General features: G+C 35.9%; 1 protein-coding gene across 4 annotated transcripts in view; it reads right to left on the reverse strand.

The window, feature by feature from the left end:
• Positions 1-24403, reverse strand: part of LOC575044 (P protein) — a 39602-nt gene extending 15199 nt beyond the window's left edge. Inside the window, exons 1-9 of one of the 4 annotated variants that reach the window (XM_030980595.1) lie at positions 23977-24403; positions 11635-11827; positions 8007-8141; positions 4994-5051; positions 3734-3806; positions 2930-3176; positions 1890-2049; positions 983-1120; positions 113-294 (exon numbers count right to left, since the gene is read on the reverse strand). In XM_030980595.1, coding sequence (XP_030836455.1) covers positions 113-294; positions 983-1120; positions 1890-2049; positions 2930-3176; positions 3734-3806; positions 4994-5051; positions 8007-8141; positions 11635-11798 — 1157 coding nt within the window. In that variant the 5' untranslated portion in view covers positions 11799-11827; positions 23977-24403. Of the gene's footprint in view, positions 1-112; positions 295-982; positions 1121-1889; positions 2050-2929; positions 3177-3733; positions 3807-4993; positions 5052-8006; positions 8142-11634; positions 11831-23976 lie in introns of all 4 variants that reach the window. The other 3 variants (XM_030980593.1, XM_030980594.1, XM_030980596.1) reach the window with 3 other exon arrangements.
• Between the last annotated feature and the right edge of the window lie 209 nt (positions 24404-24612).

A 24612-nucleotide genomic window follows, 5' to 3' on the forward strand; every position in this document is an offset into this window, starting at 1 on the left:
TTTATTTTAAGTCTACAAATGGCTCTCCATAATGTTCAAGTCCAACTTTTAAGTTTGACTTAGGATCTTTGTGAAACAACCCCAGGTGATATGCAACAGACCAATCAAATACCTGATAGTGACAGGAGTCATGAGTAGAATGGTTGTGACGTTGTCCAGGAAGGCAGATACGATCCCAGAGAAGAGACAAAGAATGGTGACCAGTGTCCAGATCTTGCCTTTAGCCCACTTGTAGGAGAGCAGAGCACAATAGTCAAAGAAGCCCGTCTCAGAAAAGATGGCTACTATGGTCATCTGCAAAGAGCAAATGAATAATACTAATAATAACAAAAACAACAATAATAATAATAATAATAATAATAATAATAATAATAATAATAATAATAATAATAATAATTATAATAATAATAATAACAAAAACAGCAACAATAATAATAATAATAATAATATAGTACTACTACTTCTATCAATATCCAGAGAGAAATCTTTTAAATTCATTGATCTGAGGGTTTTGTTAAGGCTTCAACCCTGTTTATACAAAGTTGCAATAAAGAAGCCAGAACCCTTCACCTAACCTAACACCCCTTACAACCGTAACCACATATCATCGATGAAATAAGACCAGGGGGGTGTTTCACAAAGATCCTAAGTAGAACTTAACTCTAAGTTGGACTTACAAATTATGGAGAGCCATTTGTAGCTTTAAAATGAAATTTATTCAAAAGCAGAAATTCAAGTATTTTAGACTTTTCATAAATTCCACATCAAGAACATGAAATCTCCTTGATAATAGAAAATATGAATGATTTGAATCAACATTTTATGCGTTTTAATATAAATTTTACAAAATATTTTAAAGATACTAACAGCTTTCCATAATTTTATAAGTCCAACTTAGTGTTAAGTTTAACTTAGCATCTTTGTGAAACTCCCCCCAGAAGCAATTGTCAACGGAGCAAACATGGGAGCATCCCCTACTCACCATTCCCCAGAGTAGAGCAAGAACATCATAGTCCAACCAGGCCATCACTTCCTCTAGAGGTGGACGTTGGTTGTAGCTGGTCAACACGGCTAGCGTGGCAAAAGATCCTAACATGGCAGCAGTGGTCCTGTGTATTAACTGTCAACAAAACAACAAAGAATATTAAACCAGACTGCTACACTTTCCTAGTCTCTAAACAATCTTTCTCCCCCATACCTTACATGTCTTATTCGTGCAATAGACACATAAACATGGATTATCATGGTGAATTTGACACCATTCGGGATTCACCCGGTAACAGAGGTTATCAATTACCAGGATTTACCTTCACCCTCATAACCGACAAGTCTAATGTCATGTACTGCATCCTCCACCAACTGCCCTATAAGAAAGGCTCATCATCGTAAATTTCCCTCATCTGAAGAGTTCCAAGAGACTGGGGACTATTTCTTTGTGTACCATCCAACTTCATAGTGTGGGAGTCTTCAGCACCCATTTTAATGGTATTTCAACCAAGGCCAGTGTAAGTGATTTATGACATACTGCACATGGAAACTGTCAACAATATGTCTTTAAACACTCCAATTTTGAACTAAGATCCAACACCACAACAATAATTCATATTCCAAAGACATAGGCCATTGCTAGTAAGCAGGCATTTGTAGCTAACTACTCCAGAGAATAAAACAATTGATTACATTTTGTTAAAGAATGCAGGATCACTAGACACCAGCATAAAACATCTAAAAAATACATTTTTTGTTCAATGCCCACTTATCAGTATTTGCCTTTCATCTTTCTTACTCTGCAAAAGTTCCATGTAATTACTTTATTTGATATTAAATTTAATATTACATATTCACTGAAGCTCTCACAAACATGAAATGTTTTGTATACTAGCACATACCTCAAAACCGATCAGGATATAAACAGCCACTAAGATAATAGCTGCCCAAATGACCTCATTCTTTGATGACGAGGGTAAGATGGTATGTTCGGTCTCGAGGGTCACCAACTCATCAATGTTGCTCTCAAAACTCACCTCATAACTGGTATTATCATCACATCTAAGAGATGAAAATTGATAAAACAACAGTTGTCAATTAAATAATATATGATGCAGTAAAAATAATAACATGAGACTTAATTGTTAGGCGCCAAACTGTACAGTTACAAACCCGTAGGCCAATCAAGAATTACCCCTTAGTCCCTTGGAAAGTCTTTGAGTGAGAGAAAAGCAAAGCACTACATAAGGTCTAATGGTCATAAAACTGAAGGCTAACCCTGGTGAGTGACAACACCCGTTATTGGGTAAACACCCGAACTGTGTGGAATTCCCCATGAGAGCTGACTTCTATGTGTCTTTAACTGGAAGTCAGTGCAGCAGTGATTGGATCTCATCTCGAGTGGTAGATTAGATCGTCTTGAGGGATGATGATGTGAGAGGACCGTGCACAGTTTTGTCTGGAGTGAGATTGTCATGAATATTATGAACATTTCAGTGGAAGTACTGAATAAAATAAAGTGTTTTATACATCAACTCATCCATGATGCTCACAAAACAGTGCAGAGTTTACAGGATAGACAATCAAGAGAGAGAGAGAGAGAGAGATTTGGATTGAGTGGGGAATGGAGTTCCAAAGTCAGGGTGCAGCAGCAGTGAATGCTCTGTAATCCCAGCTCATTTTTGTTCTGGGTGCTTTAAGCCTTGTGGAAATGGAGGAATGGAGACCAGGGTTTTGTTTCACAAAGCCTTTTTTCGATGACAAATGACATAAATCAGTGACGAATCTGCTGATAACCAATCAGAAGCAAGGATTTCACTGATGACAAGTTTTGTGAAACACCCCTCTGTACGTGTAGTTGAAGAGGGATGAAGGAGAGAGGAAATATACAACGCTATTGTAAATAAGGTTTTATGTATTCCTAGTATATCAGCTTAATTACCCTTCTTTGACATCAGTAAATTTCTTCTCCATTTCTTCCCAGAAGATGCTTTTCGATAGGGGATATTCTCGAATGATGTTATAAACTTCTGAATACTCATAGCAGATGACGCCCTCTAGAGAAAGGTCCCTGCCAACCAGTCTGACGGTGATATTCTCTGTTGAGTTGAGGCTGCCCAACTCAACGATAGGGCCCTTGAAGGTGACTATAATAATGTCGTTACTGCCAAGATCTCTAATTTCTGATACTGGTACAGCGGTTAGGATTAAGGAAAAAAAAAGCACTGAATAGAATTTCTTGTGAGGCGATTTTACAGACAATGGGAGTTTTCAGTACATTTTGTTAAAAAAACTGGTACCAGAAGTTGTTTGGATTCAAGATGGCTTTTGCCATTACTACATTGACATTTACATGTATGTCACAATGTTTAGCACTCAATGAATAATTGTCTGTTGTGAGCCAGAAGGGCATTAACTTTTTTATAACAATGTAGATTTAACACCTTTTTGGCTCTTAACAGAAGATTTATAATATATATTATATGCAAACGGCAGTGTCATTCCCAGCAAGTGTCAAGAGTATGATCTACATGTAATTCAATGTACGGTAACGAAATACACTGTTGTTATAATTGAAAAATTTTAAATCTTGAACAGATTTTTGTCCATATATTTCAGATATGACTTTTATAAGATATAATATGACTTTTATAAAATATATAAAAATACAATTACTAGAAATTTGAATAATTTTCAATAAAAAATACCCTATTTGAATAGGATTAAAGAATATGAGGAAGGATACAATAAGGATTGTCCTGTGTGATAGAGAAGATTTCAGGCGAAGGATTCACTTCATCTTTTAGAGTGAAGAATACCTGAAACAAAATGAGAAGAAAAATAAAATAATCATGAAATTCAACTAATTATTATCGTAATGAGCAGTTTCTGAAAGATTTTTCAGGTATCTTTTTTCAGACATCATTTTACATAATACAAGTGGGGATTTCCTTCAAGCTAAACTAATAATGGAAATGTGTAAGTACATGAAGAGTTTAAAAATTTCAAGAAGTTTACAGTTACATGTATGGCTTCTGTTTTTTAAAAAGTCTCAATAAAATAAATTGAGTTTAAATCCTTTCAAAAATCTCAAACAGATCCAGGATTTCATCGGCCCATGATTTGTCCTTTTGTCCTCCTTTCCTCCTATTTTTTTTACAGGAAAAGGGGGGGGGGAGCCCCAGTGCCCCCCCCCCCAAAAAAAACCTTATACATTGCCATTCCTAACAATATCAGATACTATTTTACCATCTGGTGTACATGGACAAAAATTTAGCCCTATACTGCACTGATCATTGTCTTACACCGATTCAGAGAGCTGAACATGGAAGGGTGCCCTCATTGTTAGCCACTATTATCAGGGGGGGGGGGCATCAAGTATGCTTAATAATAGGCAAGATATTCCCGCTTTAGTTCAGGGATGGCCACGCATTTGCCTCTTCACATAAGACATTGAATAATCTCTTGCCTCTTCACATAAGACATTGAATAATCTCTTCACATAAGACATTGAATAATCTCTTGCCTCTTCACATAAGACATTGAATAACCTCTTGCCTCTTCACATAAAACATTGAATTGTCCCCTCTCATAAGTATTTGAATAATCTCTCGCCTCTTCTCATAATACATTGAATAACCGCTTGTCTCTTCTCATAAGACATTGAATAATCTATCTGAGCTTGATTCTTCACATAAAAACATTGAACAATCTCTCCCATTAGACATCAAATAGTCTCTCGTCTCTTCACATCAAACATTGAACAATGTCTTGCCTCTTCACATAAGACATTGAACAATCTCTTGCCTCTTCATGTAAGACATTAAATAATCTTTTGTTATACTCTTGGATGGCCATAATCTATGGTGGACAAAGTACTACACTACTCCAAGAAACCATTCAAATCATGTCAGCAAGTCTTTATTTTTCAGGGATATATTTTAACCAAAGCTATATAGTGTACAATATCTTAAATTAATGAAATAAAATAACTTGCAGAACTTACTGTGCAGACAAACATTGCCAGAAATACAACTGCAATTTTGGTATATCTTAGATAGAGCCTGTAAAGATAAAATAAGAAAGAAAAAAAAAGAATATTAATAATATGGAGGAAAAAATAATAATAATAATAACGATAATAATAAAAATAAAAATAAATAACAACAACAATAATAGGACAACATTTGTAAGGTGCCAGATCCCCTTGAAACCCAATGTTCATGGCACACATTATTAGTAGGACCTAATGATGTTATAACAAGGTTCCACAACCAACCTACCGGTACATGTAATGTCAATGCAAACAGAAAGATTTGATATGATATATTTAAAAAAAAAACGAAATTCATTTTACATAGAGATAACAAATAGATATACACCATGTTTTGTATACATATTTTGTTAAAAGGAACTTTAATCTAGTCAAGGTTAATAGTCATATGAATATTATAACCAATTACTTGACACCCAAACATATTTTACGATTTACATTTGTGGAAAGCAAAGTATGAATTGAAATCTTGAATTCGCATAGAAGGGTCTGAGCCAATAGAAGTCTACTTGGGAAATAAAAGGATTCTTATAAATCTTGTGGCACAAACAATTGTTTTTCTTAAGTATCAGTATATATCTACTAAACATCAAATACAACACCACAGCAAACACAAGACTAGGAAGCATTCCACTGATAAGACACCTTCTCTTCAGTAGTAAGATAAGTATGCTGTTTCCACAGTATAAACTAAATGGTCATTTTCCGGTATTTGTTTTGTTTTTTTTCTTTGATCTGAATTGCATTAACACTGGAAAACTCTAAAATTGACCCAATATTCATACCCATATATTATTTCTTGTTATGACAATGTGACTTTTGCTTCTGAATCGTCTGGTATGAAATTATCAACATTCCTAGAATTGATTTCATACTTCATAGTCCATCATAATAGCTGAAACAGATAATCATATATAATCTCTTTCCTCCCATGATATTTGCCACAATTGTAAAAGTGTAATGTAAGGCCATTGTTGTCATGTTTTACGTGGACACAAGAAAATAAGAGCTCCTTGTATTTTGACATAGTTTTTCTTTGTCAAAAGGAGAAGTTGTCTTGCTTGCCAATTTTGGCAGGTGCATGTAAATCAAAAATTCATTCAGTACACGTGTGACAGGAAATGCTCACTTGACGGTGCAAGTGTATGGCTGGTACCCAAATCACCACAAGACTGTATAATCCGCTTTCTCTCTAACTTTATCTTTCATTTTTGTTTTCAAAGTTCAAAGGAAATAATGACAGCTGAAAGAAAATAAACCTGACAGGAAGTAATTCCAATGTAGTTAAGCTACCGAAACCTCATGTGATAAGGTCAACAAACACCTTGTGAGTATCTGTTTTCTATAAAAAAATGTCATATCACTCAATGTTTTGTCGATATATTGAGAGTGGGCCAAACAAAACAGGAACTCCCTCACACCTCACACCTTGTGAGTACATGTATCTGTTTTCTATAAAAAAATGTGATATCACTCAATGTTTTGTCGATATATTGAGAGTGGGCCAAACAAAACAGGAACTCCCTCACATGACATCTCAGGGCATTGCACGTTGAATATTATCTACCATCATTTGTTATTAAGGTCAACACAACAAAAGTAAATGAGAGTTTGTGAATTTTGAAAAAATTGAGATGAATGTGATTGTGCTTATATTATTCCTCAGCATCATAATATCCATCAAGTCAAAGGCTATAAGAGTTTTACATTTTGTACAACTAAATGAGCCCAGTTTGATAAATAAAAATCTGTTCAATGGTTCTAAAGTTCTTTCAGTATAACCAAGATATCTTGTACATGATTTATGACTATTTTATGACCCTGTGATTTTTAAACTTTGAACTCTTGAAGTAATCTAAAACCCATTATTTTAGCAAGTAAATGCATTAAGACCAAAATAAGGACCCCTTGGCTTATATGGACGTGAGTATGCTATGTTTTCACAAATTATAGTTTATGTAATTGGAATAAAAATAGTTCATGACTTAATAAATGTAGTAGTTTTCTTGATCCACTTCCTTTTTGGAAACTTAGAATCAAGAACAGAGTCATTCTTGATTATGAATTTCACAAATTACAAAACAATTTGGTGTTATTTCATAAGATATGGTCGTACAATAATGTACTCTTTCTTTCAGATGATATTGATCTCACATGGTTGATTTAATTGTTGTTTGTGATAAGTTTGTCTTGAGAAGAAGCTCATAGTTGGAAGTTATGAAATCCCATAATTTAATCGTTTTGAAACACTCTATGGATGTGTAATCATTTGTAATCAGTGTTTAGTACAATTTATGTTTTTTCTCAATTTCTACCGTCGAAATTATTGTTTTTTTATGAATTGTTTAATGGTTACTTTCTCATGTATTACGTACTACTTGTTGTTGATTATTGGTATATGATTCACAAACACTTATTATATTAAGTGCATCACTGTTATTTTTTTTATCTGTTTTAATTATTATATGTATTGTAAATAAAGTTTTACTTTCAAAAGTCAAAAAAGTCGTCTTCTTCTTCTCCTTCTCCTCCTCCTCCTCCTCCTCCTTCTTCTTCTTCTCCTCCTCCTCCTTCTTTTCTTCTTCTGTACTGTCCCATGTATTCAGGCAGTAGTCTACGCTTGAATGTTACTTTTTTTACATGATTTCAGTTGTTATTTTCAATAAATAAAGTATGTGATATAAACAAAATTGTAATTATTATTATAACTATCACTATCATCATCACCATCATTATTACTTAATGTTATTGATTATCTTTTCATCATTATCATCATCATTATCATTATAACTATCACTATCATCATCACCATCATTATTAAGTAATGTTATTGATTATCTATTCATCATTATCATCATCATTATTATTATAACTATCACTATCATCATCACCATCATTATTACTTAATGTTATTGATTATCATGATATGACTTTCACAGAATAGATCACAACCACAGATACTAACTTTGTTTGATCAGAAGGCTTGCATCTTGCAAACGCTCTTTTGAATTTACCAGGCGGCGTCTGTCCATCTCCGTACGCTAAGTCATCCAGAAGCATCTTATCCCAGGAGAAGGATGTTCTTTGTGATGTCTCAAATCTAGAAATATTCCAAATACCTATTTGTTATTGAATAATTCATTTATTACTGTAATTACTAATACAGCAATCATCAATAGTACACGATGAATGAGCCCCCACAAATAATATTATTGTAAAAGTTTTTTTGTAACATTGGATGTAAATGCACTTGCAATGAGAAAAAGAACGATAATGTGTTTTACGGTATATGTACACAGGCATGTGCACAATTTTAATTGAAAATGGATTTTTACAGAAACCTTAACAGAAACGGACCATAGCCTCATTGTGAAATTCAATCCCTTTGTGTACGTTTTATACCCAACTTAACAATGGTCATGTATCAAGTTCATTATGTCATTATGGCAATTCTTTAAAAAGGGGATTATGTATTTATTTATTTTTCTTCAAATAAAAATTCAGAAATCTCTAAGCAAAATATCTAAAGTACACAATAAAAAAAAGTGATGTAATGGCAATATGTATGACACAGTAATACAAATATTACCTAACATAATGGTCACTATGAACATGACGGACAATGAAAGCGGACAAAATATACAGTTCCTCAGGTACACAAAGGAACATCCCTTCACTGCTATTATGTAAAAATGTGTGGAACAGGTGTCACAGGCATATTCACCTGTTCTACACATTTTTACATAATAGCAGTGAAGGGATGTTCCTTTGTCTACCTGAGGAACTGTATATTTTGTCCGCTTTCTTTGTCTGCCATGTTCATAGTGAGTGTTATAACATGTTTCAATTCAATTGTACATCTCTCCATTTATCAAGTAATAAAACAAATTTGTCTTGTTTTGAATAAATTAATTCTTTCAAGGTCATAATGATATTTCAACTGTTTCTTGGATAATTCAAAAGATAATCTAACATTTTTACATTTTGTAGAGAATATGTAGTATTTTGCATATAAAATAACAAAATTAAAGAGACAGAAATCCCCCCCCCCAGAAATTCCAAATATAAATACTATTGATATATAAAATCTATGCTCTGATAGCATTTACATAAGGGCAGCAAAGTTTTGAAGAAGAAGAATCTCTTACCAACCTACATGTACACTTGTAAGTCTAATTTACATGGTGAAAACTTCCATTTCTATTATACTTCATCATTATTGTTTCATACAATGTACATGTACATGTTCGAGGGACAAACTAAATGTATCTCAAATTCTCAATTATACCCTAAAAATATTGGAAACCCACCTACATACATTTTTATTACTATCGTATAGTGTACATGTAGCCTGCCTTGTCTTCAAATTATTGCAAAAAAAAAAAGGCTGCTGACGTGCAGATTATCATGCAGTCGCTGTATTGAGGTTAATAACCTTTTCCTTTTACATACACTTCAACATATCAGTTTTCAATTTCACTTTAATCATGTTTCCAACAAAACATTAAAAATTAATTATAAACATTTACAACAAATTAGGAATACTTATTAAAAACAGCTGCTGACGTGCAGATTGTCATGCAGTGGCTGTATTGAGGTTAATAAACTTTTCCTTTTACATACACTTCAACATATCAGTTTTCAATTTCACTTTAATCATGTTTCCAACAAAACATTAAAAATCAATTATAAACATTTACAACAAATTAGGAATACTTATTAAAAACAGCTGCTGTCGTGCAGATTGTCATGCAGTCGCTGTATTGAGGTTAATAAACTTTTCCTTTTACATAAACTTCAACATATCAGTTTTCAATTTCACTTTAATCATGTTTCCAACAAAACATTAAAAATCAATTATAAACATTTACAACAATTTAGGAATACCGGTACATATTAAAAACAGCGGGGGCCACTATCAGCCCATCAAGTGCACATGCGTGACTTTATTGTTCTGAATGAGATCACATGGTAGTGAAGAGAGTCACATGCCAAAAATCATCATCATTCACCTATTTTTTGAGAGTACACTGCAAAAATCTGTGAAATTTCTGCTGGCATTTAAAACACCACACCCCAAGAGGTGGGTTTTTTGGTTTCGGTTTTTCGTCATGTCTGCTGGTAGTTGCTTTAATAGCAAATTCCAACAAAATACTGGAATGTGAGAAAAAGTAATGATTTTTGCTTGCAAAATTCTAAGTGCAGCTACTGTGTGTTGAGGTCAAATTGATACAGTTTGTTGCCTCTTTGTTCCCAATCACAATAGACACATGCTTTATCACTTTATCTAACCAGTTCAAGGATTTAACAAGGTTGTAAATTGTTTTTATTTTTCAGTTCCTAAAGGTGGAAAGATAACGATCTATTTTTGAAAAGTACCGGTACATTGAGAGCTAGTCAATGTCATCCAATGTTCAGTATGTTACAAAACCAACTTTATGGAAATCCATGAAATTATCATTATGTTAATTAAGGATATCACAAACTTTAAAAAAACAAATACAACCACATATTATGTGCAACAAGAAGGCTTATATGTGTAGAGGTGTTGTGGTCGAGTGGATACGTCGCCGGACTGTCGATCACAAGGTCCGCGGTTCGAGTCCCGCCGCCGCACTAATGTCCTTTGGCAAGATATTGATCTACATTTGCCACACTCCACCCAGGTGAAGTAAATGGGTACCCGGTAGGAATTTATTCCTTGAAATGCTAGAGCGCTATAATGGCAGCACAGCTAAAGCCGGGGTAATAATATCCAAGTTTTATGTCATGCGCAGTTGAGTATATACATATAGAAACTGCGCATTATAAAGTTACAATTATTATTATTATTATTATATTATGTTATTTAATACAATTCATCGCATTTTATACACAAAGACATCTAGATCTATCATCATTAAATGTACATATATTCGGGGCTCCAAACGACTTTTTCAAGGTGCTCTGGAGCACATTATTAGGGCCCCTGTACCCCACCTTATCCGAGATCTGGGTCCAATCTTTTGAAACAATCAAAAGGTTAAGTTCTTGGACATCCCATAGAAAAATGTGAGACTCTGCAGTAATATCCATTTCAATAAAAGGGATGTCCAGGAAATTCAGTCTACCGTAATTAACGTTGTATAAACCGCCCTCGTGTATTAACCGCACCCCTCTTTTTTTTTTGCCGACTTTTTTTTTGTCGACTTAACAGTAGAGGACCTAGGATAGAACCTTGTGGTACGCCGTATAATAGAAGAAAAATTGGAGGAATTATTTTTATCAACTACATATTGAAATCTATCAGAAAGATTACTTTCAAACCAAGATGACAGACAAATATGAGTGTTGTTCTAGTTTCCGAGTGGTGAGTCAACACACCGATTACTGAGCTGGGATACATTGCCATGCATAGCGCCAGGTGGTAAATCGAAACTTAATTTTTTTTTTTTTTTTGTGTACCGTGTATAAACTGCACCCCCGACTATGAATTTTTTTCGGCGGCAAAAAGGTGCGGTTAATACACCGTTAATTACGGTATTGATGGTTTGAGAAACTTGCCCTTTGAATGGCTGCAAATCAATTTACCAAGCCTCAAGATGGTTGCTTACCTGTTACATGTATCGTTGTTATCATCGTTATCTATTGCGGTATCCATTTCTTGGTACATCGTATGGTTGTGATGTATGGAGTGTCCATTCGCAGGTAAGGTGCCATGGTTACGCTTGCTCTCCTCCCCTTCTAACAGTCCCTTCTCTTCACTAACATCTTCCATTGTGCTTGTGTATCTCTCGTGACAGAGTTCTGCTGATGAAGCAGAAGAAGTCGGTTAGAGTATAAATTCAAAGTCAAATTTAAATTCATTTATTGAAAGTAATCCACAATTTCAGATTATTTTTCAATTTTCAATTTGGATTGAAAATAATCTACTAAATTGGATTATTTCCAATATACAAGTACATGTAAATAATAAAAAAAAACATGAATAAAAATAAAAAACATAAATATTGAAATACTGTAGGTTATGAAGCAATCATTGAAAATGCATTAATTATACATGTACACTCTGAAATATAAAATTTCAAAATGAAACAACAAATACAATGAATTATTAAATACTCCTTAAAGTTATACAACTAGTCAATATGAAGTTCTAATAGATGCAAATACAGATTGAGATTATTTAGTACTTACTAGTAATTACAAAAGAATGATCAAAACAGGTTAGAGTAATAGCCAAATTCAGAGAGTATCAGAGCTAGGTTATTAGTCGAACGGTTTGAATCCGTGAAAGAAAGTGTGTGATCTTGTATTCACAAAAAACAGATGTTTTATGTATACCACAGAACATGATTCACTACATCTGACCGGTCTCACGTGATTGGTTACAACCCTAAAATACTTCCCAGGCCAGCACCCACCCACTCCCCCTCGTGCAATTTATCATGAATGGTCCTCTTAAAGTGAAAGCTCTCTAATGTTTTGACAGAAAAGAAGTGCAAGTCAATCCAAATACAATCCTTTCCAAGTTTCTATTTTTGCTGCACACAAGATTAATTTTGGAATTTCACCAAATTCAGTTTCAGCACAAAGTGCTTCAAGAGGTCAGTAGCTCAAAGGTCAAGTCATCAATAATGGGCGATCTATCTTTCATCACGTGATTTACTTTTGACCAATCGTAGAGCAAGATTCTTAGTATGTGGAATATAAACAAGTAGAATAATCATAATGATAGTAATATTGGGTTTGTGAATAGCACTCATGTCTGTCACACTGGACACTCCTGGCTGTCCATTTTTATTTCCCTGGCTTTAGATTGGTTGCTATTACATGTATGATGCTCTAGCACTTTATGGAATTAATTTCTGCCACCTACACGTACCCATCATGGCAGGGACTTGAACCCCAAACCTTGTGATATTCAGTCTGATGACTTATCTACTATACCACAACACCTCTACCCAAATATTACCGTTATTGATATTACAAGGATTGTAACCTTGCGCATACATGTTTGCAGTACATATCCGGGTGTAAAATGGTAGGACTAGGAATACTCCTAATGGAGTGGAGATGGTGCACATTTGTGAGCAGGCTTGAAATCCAATCGATAGGGGTACCAATAAAATTAAAATTGTAATGCGAATAAGTACTCCAGTAATGTGCTGTATATAAATGTATTCCTTATACTAATGCAATAGCTGTAAATATTATGATTATATCCCTAGTTAATTCTGGACAAAAGAAACAAGTGGGTCATTAAGATTAAGTGTTCATTTCAAGTTTGCAACTCTTGCGCTCTTCTGTGCAACTTCAAATCCCCAGTTTTAGTTGTCAAGTCAAAAATCACAGCTAGTCATAGGACAAGCTCTTTCCTTCCAAAATCAGATACTCAAATGTTTCCAAAAGTAAAACTCAAAATCTACTGCAATGAATGTATCCATTGATGCAAAATATATACATGTACATGTATACTTGAAAATTAAGACATCAAGCAAAAAATTCCATGCAGAGAATGTAACCTACTTCAAAGAATGTTCAAAGGTTGACCTCCCTCCATGAAGTATTCCAGTGTGCTGAGTTTCTTCAAAGGTTAGTAGTACAAGTAGGATTCACTGATTGGCACGATCTTTATCTTTTAACTTTGTTCATGTCATGAAAATGAACGCATGTTGTAAACAAATCCTTATCCTCATAACATACTGTATACCCGTAGTTCAATAATGAATCCGTCTAGTTAATCAGATACATGAAATCATAACTCAAAACTCAAAATCAAAAACAAACAAACCTGCTACTAAGAAGAAATACAAAATAAAGTAAACACACATATCAATAGTTCACCTCTTATCAAAAAGTAAAGCAAAATTTATCTCTAAATATCAATATCATCCAGAAATATAAGAGATCATTAATCTGCTGTAAGCAGGACAAAGTTTATTTCTTTTTTTATATCATTATATTGCAGTTTATTTAGCCTGCAGGCACAGACTGTATCAGCTTGCCCACAATGCTATAAAGCCTTTAGAATCAATTTGCCAGGAACTAAAGGCATCAAGTAAGAGTATATGGCCTATGTAGTTGACATTCGACAATGCAGTCTACTTGCATGTACAGTATATGCATGTTCTTCATGTTAAGACCAACAAATGAAAAAAATACACATGAAAGGCAATGAGCGATATTGAAGCTATTGAAAGGTCCAAAGGTGCTCTGGTTGTAGGGGACTACATGATGTTTTTTGATGTCATTTCACATTCCTGTACATGATTGTATTTATGTTATCCTTGAGTACCCAATTAAAAAAAAATATATAAAAAAAGGTACTCTGGTAAATAGAAAAAGAGCTTTGGTCAAAAACAATGATATACACCTGTAGGTATCATTGTGAAGAAGAAGAAAAAAATCCTACTCATACAACACCAAATCCAAAGGGGCTCCCCAAAACAGAAAAGTCTTTTTCACACTACACCTGTAGTTCAAACACTATGTTACAGACCTACACTGACAAGGGTACATGTATGTGCCTGTTAACTATTGTTAACTACATGTACATGTAGATGTCTAAAGACCTGGTTTCATCAGCTCGAGTTTGCCAAATAACTTGCTATTTTCAGACTATTTTCAGATATTATCCCGAAGCTCAAAATTGCATCCTCACAAGATCGATGCGCTCATCACAAACTAGCTTGGACGGGTGCAAATTACAGTGGCGGATCCAGGGGTGGGCCGAAACGGCCGCGGCCCCCCCTATTGGCGGCGCAAAAAATTGAAAAGGAAAAAAGAGGAAGAAAAAAAAAAAAAAAAAAAAAAAAAAAGGGGGGAAAAAAGGGGAAGATAAAAGAAAAGAGAACAAAAAAGTAAAGAAAAGAGAGAGAGTTCAAAAAAGAGGAAAGAAAAAGAAGAGAGGAGCCGGGGAGGAAGAAAGACAACGAAATGGTACTAAAAATTAGTGACAGTAACGACGAATAAGGGAAAGACAAGGGGAAGGGGGGGGTGCGTAAAGGCGGATGCATTGAGGGGAGGGGGGAGGGGTGACTGGCCGTATTCTTATTTTTAGGTTATGCGAGACTGAGTCGAAATTATGCTTCTTTTCAAAAAAATCTTAGCATGCTTGTTTATGTTAAGCCGTAGTGCATGAAAAGGTTAGTGTAGAAACACTTCCAAAAAGGCCGCGCCCGGCCCCTCCAAAGAACGGCAGAATGGTAATCTATAAATTATGGGGTCATTCTTGATGGCTTGGGAGTCGTTAAAAGGAGGGGGCCGGCCCTACTAAAATGGTAGTGACGGTAACGATGGATAAGGGAATAAGGAGGAAGGGATGCACATGCAGGCGCGTACGCAGGGGGGGGGGGGTCGAACCCCCCTCAAATTTTTGTCAAGTTGTCAAGTTGGTCCTAATGTGTATAATGGGTAGACCAGGGGTTCTCAAACTTTTTCTTTGACGGTCCAGAAGCGATTTCTATGAAAGCTGTAAGGTCCGAAATGACACTTGTATACTGAAGATAATGAGGCTTGTTTTTAGTCTATATCTGATCCAAGGAGAATTGTTACAGTTTAAAAAAAACAGAACCGCCAGTGCTTCCACTCGTTTAAATAGAGTTTCCTGAAAAATAACATCCAATATCCTGGAATTAGAAGAAATTTTCTTAATCTTAATCGCTCTTGAAAGTCAAATAGCCCTTTCATTTCATTTTAGAAATAAACTCTAATACATTCCTTGATATTTAAATTGTGCTGCCCCTATTGTGTCCTCTTTTTAAAGAGCACAACAGAGCCCTCAGATTAGGCAGCAAGTAGCAAAACAAACCCGTAACACTGGACATAACATTCAATGGGATGATGCCCATATCATTTGAAGTTGAAACGCACTTCTGGTCAAGAATGGTAGAAGAAGCATCTGCATAAAAAGGATGAATCCTTCACTGAATAGGGATTCTTGCTATGTTACCTTTCTTCGCTCCAGTGATCTCGAGGCAGCAGACAGCAAGAAATTGTGTAAATAATTTGCTGTTTTAGTCTATATCTGATCCAAGGAGAATTGTTACAGTTTAAAAAAAACAGAACCGCCAGTGCTTCCACTCGTTTAAATAGAGTTTCCTGAAAAATAACATCCAATATCCTGGAATTAGAAGAAATTTTCTTAAAACTTTCAAAATGCCTCTTACATGGATTTCTTATTTGGATGAATCGCTATGACGTTTTAATATATATTAATTATTGAGTGGGCTTATTTTGCTTTCTAATGGATCCATACAACATGGCAGAGCTTGAGGGGCCTGGCAGAGCCTTTTCAAGAGAAAAATTGTCTTTAGGAGAAAAAAAAGAGGTTATTTCTAAAATGAAAGGAAAGGGTTATTGACTTTCAAGAGAGAAAATTGTCTATAAGAGAGAAAGAGAGGTTATTTCTAAAATGAAATGAAAGGCTTCTTGTCAAATAGCCCTTTCATTTCATTTTTTCTCTCGAAATAAACTCTCTTTCTCTCTTAAAGACAATTTTATGAGATGGAATCTTCAATCTGAAGCCTTTTTGTGCTCTTTGAAAATGGCACACTGAATGGGGCAGTGCAATTTAAATTCCAAGGGATGGATTAGAGTTTTTATTGCTCTTGAAAGTCAAATAGCCCTTTCATTGAATTTTAGAAATAAACTCTAATACATTCCTTGATATTTAAATTGTGCTGCCCCTATTGTGTCCTCTTTTTAAAGAGCACAACAGAGCCCTCAGATTAGGCAGCAAGTAGCAAAACAAACCCGTAACACTGGACATAACATTCAATGGGATGATGCCCATATCATTTGAAGTTGAAACGCACTTCTGGTCAAGAATGGTAGAAGAAGCATCTGCATAAAAAGGATGAATCCTTCACTGAATAGGGATTCTTGCTATGTTACCTTTCTTCGCTCCAGTGATCTCGAGGCAGCAGACAGCAAGAAATTGTGTAAATAATTTGCTGTTGCCGGGAGTCTTGCATGGGGCAGAGCCCCAGGAAGTTCTTGAACTTTAAAATTTTTTAGGAAATTCCAAATAGTCGTCCTCCTTGAGAGTCACATAACCCCTTTCATTTCATTTTAGAATTTAACCTCTCTTTCTCTCTTAAAGACAATTTCATATAACTTCTGTTTTCGTATTGTTGTACTTTCGTCCGCAGACTACTTAAGCACATGTCGAGCCAACTCAGTCGGAAATGTAATATGTAGGCCTAAGTGTTCATGTTCTTCCTTTTTTCTTCCTTTTTTCTTTCTTTCTTTCTTTCTCTCCCTCTCTCTGTCTCTCTCCTTTTCCTTTATCTTCTTTTTTAAAAACATTATTCTTTCTTTTCTTCTCATTTATTTTGTGTGTGACATGCGTTACGTGTACGTCTATCAATGTCTCAATATGGTAGATTTACATTTTGATGTTTCCCTTTGTAGGTGCACCTCATATTCCAGAAAGTGCCCTATTTTGATGGTGCCCCCCCCCCCCCCCCCATGTATTGATCTTGAAAAAACAACTTTCTCATTAATTCTATTTCCAATATATCTAATACTTGCACTAATCTCCAATTAAAAAAAAAAATCGTCTACTTTCTCTCAAGACAACATTATATAAAGAATTCATTAATGCAAGGCTATCTCGCGAGTAATCTCTCAATTTCTAACTGTCTGCATTCCTCATCTCCCAGTCTCCCTTGCTTCAAGATTCCTCGTTACTTCCTTCCAATTGAACTCCAACTTAATTGATGTTGTATCTATTCTTCAACTACAGGTAGATGCAAATGTTACTCAAAATCCATTACCTATATAAATCACACTCAGGATACAGCCAACTGACGAGAATTGCTTCAATCTATATTTTACATGTATCATTAATATATGGTTTTACAATGGCTATGGTGATGAGTTGTCTAGGTAACATGTTGATGTGTTTGTTAAAATGTATTACCATGGTGCACCTTCTTGGTTACAAAACAAAGTATGTGTATGTATTAACGTAAGTTCGTGTCTTTACATATCACAGTAGAAATCAATGTTTTATATTTGATGCAGAATAATATTAATATTTGGAGATTAGAAACACAAACAGTTTCCATAACCGTTCAAGTGTTTCAAGCAAAAGTTAAGCAAACTTTCTCCTGGATGTAATTTCACACTAGCGTATAGCACTAGCGAGCTCTCCGATCTAGGCTAGACTCTTTGCGAGCGGTTTCATTGGAATTTTAAGTAGTTTCATTGGAATTAATCGAGAAATTCCCTTCGCTAGCGTATAAATAAAAAATACGCCAGCCGGCCATACGTAAATGGCAGTGACGGTAACGACGGATTAGGAGGAAGGGGTGCATACGTGAACTACAAGCGTATTGGGATGATCATACTATCATTTTAGAGTGTGCAATCTGGGTCGGAATCCAGCATAATATATTTATAAAAAAGAAGTTCACATAAAAGCACTCATGATAAAGCCGCGCCCGGTCCCTACAACATCATTTTGTATTTTCAGATGATGGGCCGGGTGGCAGGGGTAGGGGCAAAGTTCGCCCCACTCTTCAAGTACCCCCCCCCCCCACCAAAGGGCCACTTTTACTTTGTAAAGAAGTGCCCCTTCCCCTTTTTAACTCGGATAAGCGCACATTTCATCAACACATGTGCCCCCTTTCCTATCTGATAAGGGCTATTTAGAAAAATGAGGCCCTTAATAAATAAAAAGTGTCCCTTTTCATCTCTGGTAAATGACCATTTTCATATATGAGAAGTTAATTCTTTTCACTTCAGTGCGCTCTTCACCTCCGATAATTGCCCCTATTCAAATCTGAGAGATGCTCGTTTTACTTTGAAAAGTACCCCTTCCCCTCCTGATAAGTACATGTACTCTTTTCATCTATGATGGGTGCCCATTTTCACCTTTGCTAACTGCCCTTTTATTTTGAATCGTGCCCCTTTTCCTTTCTAATAAGGGACCTATCCCCTTTTCATAAATGCCCCTTTTCACCTCTGATAAATCAATTTCTGATGGATGCCCCTTTTCCGTCAACAAATGCCCATTTCCCATACCCATAAGTGCCCTATCTCATTTCTGGTGAGTGCCTTCTTTTAGGTGTAAGAAGTGCCCCGTTTGAATCTTTGATAATTACTCTTTGTACCTTGACACATGCTCCTTTTCTTTTCTAATAAGTGTCTTTATCCCTTTCGCACGTAGGTATGGGGGGGGGGCATGTGCCCCTAACCTGCTCATCATTAGTCTTGCACCTAATTTAAAGCGACTAAGAGTAATTTCCCCTAAAGGTCGCTCGCTCGCTCGCATTTATAAATGATATGTCACTTTAAAACAAATGTTTTTTCAGTCTTCCGTGATGCTTATAACCCCATCATGATTTGGTTTTTTCCTCTTTATAAGATGTAATTTTTCACTCTGCAACCTCACAGATCTTACATTTTTTCTCGCTCGCAAATGAATATTCAGACAATCACACCCAGCCGAAAGTGTGATGCTTAAGCAATATCTTGTATAATATATAAAGAAAAACAAATATTAAAATCGTCCCTGATAATGGAATCACAATGAAAGGGTATACCAATGTCTAAAAAAATGTATATTTTTGCTTTGAGATTTCGCTTTGTAGGTGCCCTTTTTTGTTGGTGCTTTCCACTTTGGAAATAGCTCCGCCGCCCCTGCTTACGCATTAGCGCCAGCGTTAATTTCACGCTTGCGCGCACAGGGGGTGTCTGTCTGTGTGTGTGTGTGTGGGGGGGGGGGTTCCTCTCTAGCTCTGAAGCTGATTTTTTTTTTTTTTACCTGGATTCGTGCGATTCGGTTAATACTTTTAGAGGGAGTCTGAGGGGTGATGTGCCCCCCTCTGAAGCTGACATTTTTTGAATTTTTGAAACAGGATTCATGCGTTTTGGTTAATACTTTTTTGGGGAGTCTGATTTGATTTCAAAACACCTGCAGTTAATGCGGGATGGGGTTGCAGCCTCTCTTTCCCCAAAAATTTAAAAATTACCAATATGCATTTGTTATATCTTATCTCGTATATTTTGGTGACAATTAACACTTTTCACAACATACATAAGCTCAAATTTCCGCTCACTCGCCAAATTATTAAAACAGGAAATAAATATTGGGGCAAGAGGCTTCAGCCCCCACTGATGGAAATGTCAAAAAAATTGCGCGCGAGCACAACTTGAAAACGGGGAATGTTGATATCGGACAAGAGATGTGACGTGAGCATGTCCCCTTTCCAAAATAATTGTGCCTGCTTGTAGGTACCAGTACACTATTAAAGTACAGTGCTTCTAATATGACCTTGTCAGTATTGGTAAGTTTAAATAACGGTCTGCGCGAATTTCGAATTTTCGGCCCCCCCTATTGGAAAATCCTGGATCCGCGCCTGAATTACATGTAGTTTGCTACTTCCTAAATAGTGGGATATTTTGAAAACAAGACCAAGATTTCTCAGGATATTTTCTCGACCAAATATCCTGCAACTTGCATCAGCGGGCTGATGAAGACACAAATTAACTGGTTAATTTGTGATCGGAATAGTTAAAATAGCGGGTTATTGTTTGGCAAACTCGATCTGATGATGATATGCCTATATAGTCACATCAGTTTGTGTACATAAGTTTCGTAATCAGATAACATACAAGTTAATAAGCAACAGCTTTAAACACTTGACCTCGTACAGAGCCTGATCTTTGTGTGTTATAATTACTAGAGTTACAATCTACACAAACGTTTAGCAGAACTCATTAAACCCTGTTAAACCCGGTGATGCATTTATAGGGAAGGATTTTCTTGGTCATCGTTCGTCGTTCATATGAGGGTGGCTATATCACGATAATAACTTGCAAAAAGTTGCAATATTGTGGTGTTCCGCTGTACGCCCCTGTTCTCGTACTTATAAGCAATCATTAGTATTTGTATCAATCAGCAAGTATCCCCAGAAATGATGGTCATCAAGTATAGTGGTCAGGCCCTCAGACTCAAAAGTTACGCTTGACTGCAAAAGCCATTATAAAACACAGAATACTCTGCAGATACCGCACATAATCTTGCAGGATGCAAACACAATAGTACCAATAGTGGTACATCTACCACTATTGGTAACCAAACTGAATAGAGTAGCAGCAAAAGTTGCAGCTATCTTTTAAGTATTAAGGTTAAGTGGCAGATATGAACAGGGCCATAGAGATCACTACAGATTTGATAAGCTAGTCCATTTAATATAAATGACTTCCTGATTTTACAAAGAAATCATGCACATGTTCTTGAGAGTAGGTAGTTTCGGTTGTAACATTGTAGATAATAAACCTCATTACACACTTCTAGTGGAAACTAATTATGGTTTCTGTTTACTTGATGAAAAAGAAATGAAAGGGGGAAGTTTGATCAGGGGCTGTATTTGATTCAGTGCACAGCTTAAAACTGCTGATAGTCCCAAATTTGCCAAAGGTTTGATGGCAAAATTTCACTTAAAATTGTAGCATAATGTGCAAGAAGATAATGTTATCTAAGACACACTTCTGCAAAGATGCCCCCCCCCAAAAAAAAAATAATAATTTGGGTATTCTGTTGTACGCAGAAAACCTACATTTTGTATTCTTTCATCAATAATTGACTTCAAACACATTTGTTTTGAAAATCGTTGCAGAAATGTGACATTCTCTTTCGCATTATGATACAATTTATTTTAAGTGAAATTTTGCCATCAAATTTTGAGAGACTTAAGTCGGTATTTTAATTGGCTAAGTAATATGTATTAACTCGTATTCGACACATCTGTTCGGTGCACTCTAGTAAGCCGGGACCTGTTAAACCAATGACAAGACAGTCATAACTTTATCCGGCAACTACAGAGATGTCTCTGATCTTCCTAAACTGTTTTAGGAAGAGCTTACCAGCTAGAAATCTCTTGAATTTGACACTCCATTTTTCATCATCTCACAACAAAATTATTTTGTGTAGTGCCCTCTGCAGCAAAACTCAACTATCCCCTAAAAAGTAAAATTAAAATCGAGGTCTTCTTTCAATTTGACAAGAGTTACATGTATGCCTAAATGTCGGGCTAACTCGGACCAGGGGACAACTCGGCCCAGGTACAAAAACGGTCATTTTTTGCATGTTTAGGTTTAGGGTTAGGTTTAGGGTTAGGGTTAGTGTTTCATTGAATGAACATAAACTATACTTTTTTCATGCATTATCATCACTTACAAGTACCATGTTTAATATAAGTTCGCTTCATTGAGATGTACTTGTAAGATACCATACTTAATGTTTTCTTTGTATTTTTGAGGACACCACCATTAATGTTAGCGTGTATTTAGTGTGTGTCAGAATAACAACGTACGGGTACAGTTGTCAGTGTACAACCCTTATGTATTTCTCTTTGCCATCAGACATTGGCTTAAGATGCAACATGCCTGTTACGAGGAATGTTTTCCTGTTAAACCAGAGTTCCTGCAAAAGAAGTGAGTTTGCTCAAAGTATAAATATAAGATGAAATTTAGCCAATTTAATTTACATTAGTAACATGGTTAATTGAACGGTATAGATTCATGTGAGTTAACACGTATGAGAGTGCGCATGAATGACGTGTCACATTGTAGATTTGTTACCGATAGTGGGCGTGTGTAACACGTTGTGTTAAAATGACATAGAAAAGAAATGTCATGGTCATGGTATTGGATATGTAATACAGTATCATAATTTTTGGTTATTTCAATAAGCAAAGTGTGGTTAATCGTAGACCGAAAGCTTCAGTCTCTATACCGTCGGTTGTTCCACTGAGACTACGTCTGGCTCCACTAGACCTCCGGTTATAGAGACTGAACGATCGCCTATGCCAGCCTATGTTGAAGATATCACGGCTAGATTTTAGCCGTTAGGCCCTTCCCACAAACATGAACAAACTTGCCACGGCCGTATTGTTATGCCCACAAAATCCCCCAAAATGTCATTTTACCTCGTGCATATCCAATTTTACATTAGGCCTAGGCTATAATACATCGGTTCCACTTACTAACTTGATTGAAATAATCCGTTTAATGGTCCCTTTTAAGGAAATTATGGGTCAAAATCGACATCCATGTTGAAAATCTTGCAAGCCGTGTTAAACTCTCGCTGCCGTCAATCTCATCCCTTCTAGTCTACGCCGAAGGCAAAAATGATTATGAAGGAAAAACTGTGATAACGCCAGCTGGGCCGAGTTGTCCCCTGGTCCAAGTTAGCCCGGATCCGCCTAATTTCTCTTACTTGCAAATTTTGATTCAATCATCGCCAAAACAACCTCGAGTTTCACCAATTTTGTAAATATTCTTAGATGTCATTAGTAACACATGTTCTCATGCAATTGGTTGTTTGTATCATAAATTAGGCTAAATTAAAAATTTCACTCCGAAAACAAAATTGAAAAGTAAAAATCTAAAAGAGTGGTAGACCGAAAATTCCTGTCTCTTTCGTTCGTTAGCCTCTGATTTGGGTAAGGTCGGCTCCTCTCGGGTCGGCTCCTCTCTTTAGGAGCCGACCTGCCCGACCCTACCCATATCAGAGGCAAAAACGAAAGAGACAGGAATTTTTGGTCTACCACTCTTTTAGATTTTTACTTTTCAAACAATTTGTTTTTTTAGTAAATTTTTAATCTAGCCTCATTTATCTTTTCTGGTAATAGAGGATAAAATCAGATATATAATGACAAATACTATATTTTTTGTTTGCATGCTAATCCCCCCTCACTCTAAAAAACGCTCCACATATAGACCCCTAGAGATGGTTCATAATATCTTGCGCAATCAAGCCAGCTCAAGGCACCGCACTGCACCGCCGAGGTCCATGGCACAGCTGCACAGCTTGTGAGCTCCATCGACCGTACTACCACCACGACGAATTGGCTGTCTTGGAAAACCAGTACACAGCGTACAGCTTATACAAACAATGACAAGCAATTTCAAGCAAAAAATAACAATCAAAAACTTACGAAAATGCAACAATGTAGATTCTGGTAGCTGTTCACCGATAGACGTTATCTATATCCAACATATTACTCAGCTCAGCTGACTGGCTCGACCTCAATTAGATTTCCTGGATTCGATCCTACATGTAAAACTGCACGCATTACTTCGACTACTATGCCGGATCTTGAGTGCACGTCATTATTTGTTTACATATGTATGGTAGTCTGTTTAAAAGAGTGTCTGTTTATACACATGAACAGTATATCTTTTCCAGATTAAGCAGGTTACCCTTTGTAATCTGATTATCCACAATCATTTTGGAATAAAAATATATGTATATGAAATGGAAATAATTCACAAGATTATTGCGTCCATGCATCACCTGTTCTGAGAACGAAACGGGAGAGGAGAGATTTTAAATAGGACAGCCCGAATTAAGGCTGTGCCTGTGGGGTGAATGGTAGTACCACTTACAGGGCGAGAATGGTAACTAGGATCTAGGAATGATAGATTTTGTTGCTGTTGAATGTTCGAGAGAAGTTTCAATTGGAAATAATTTTGGGGCTCGCTCAATTCACTAGAATTCATTTTCGTCAAAAAGACTGATATTACAATCCTAGCTCATAACGAGTATAGTACTTTTTAGTAGCCTTTATTTC

The sequence above is a fragment of the Strongylocentrotus purpuratus genome, unplaced genomic scaffold, assembly GCF_000002235.5.
Source record: "Strongylocentrotus purpuratus isolate Spur 01 unplaced genomic scaffold, Spur_5.0 spur5_scaffold_11, whole genome shotgun sequence".
NCBI lineage: Eukaryota > Metazoa > Echinodermata > Echinoidea > Camarodonta > Strongylocentrotidae > Strongylocentrotus > Strongylocentrotus purpuratus.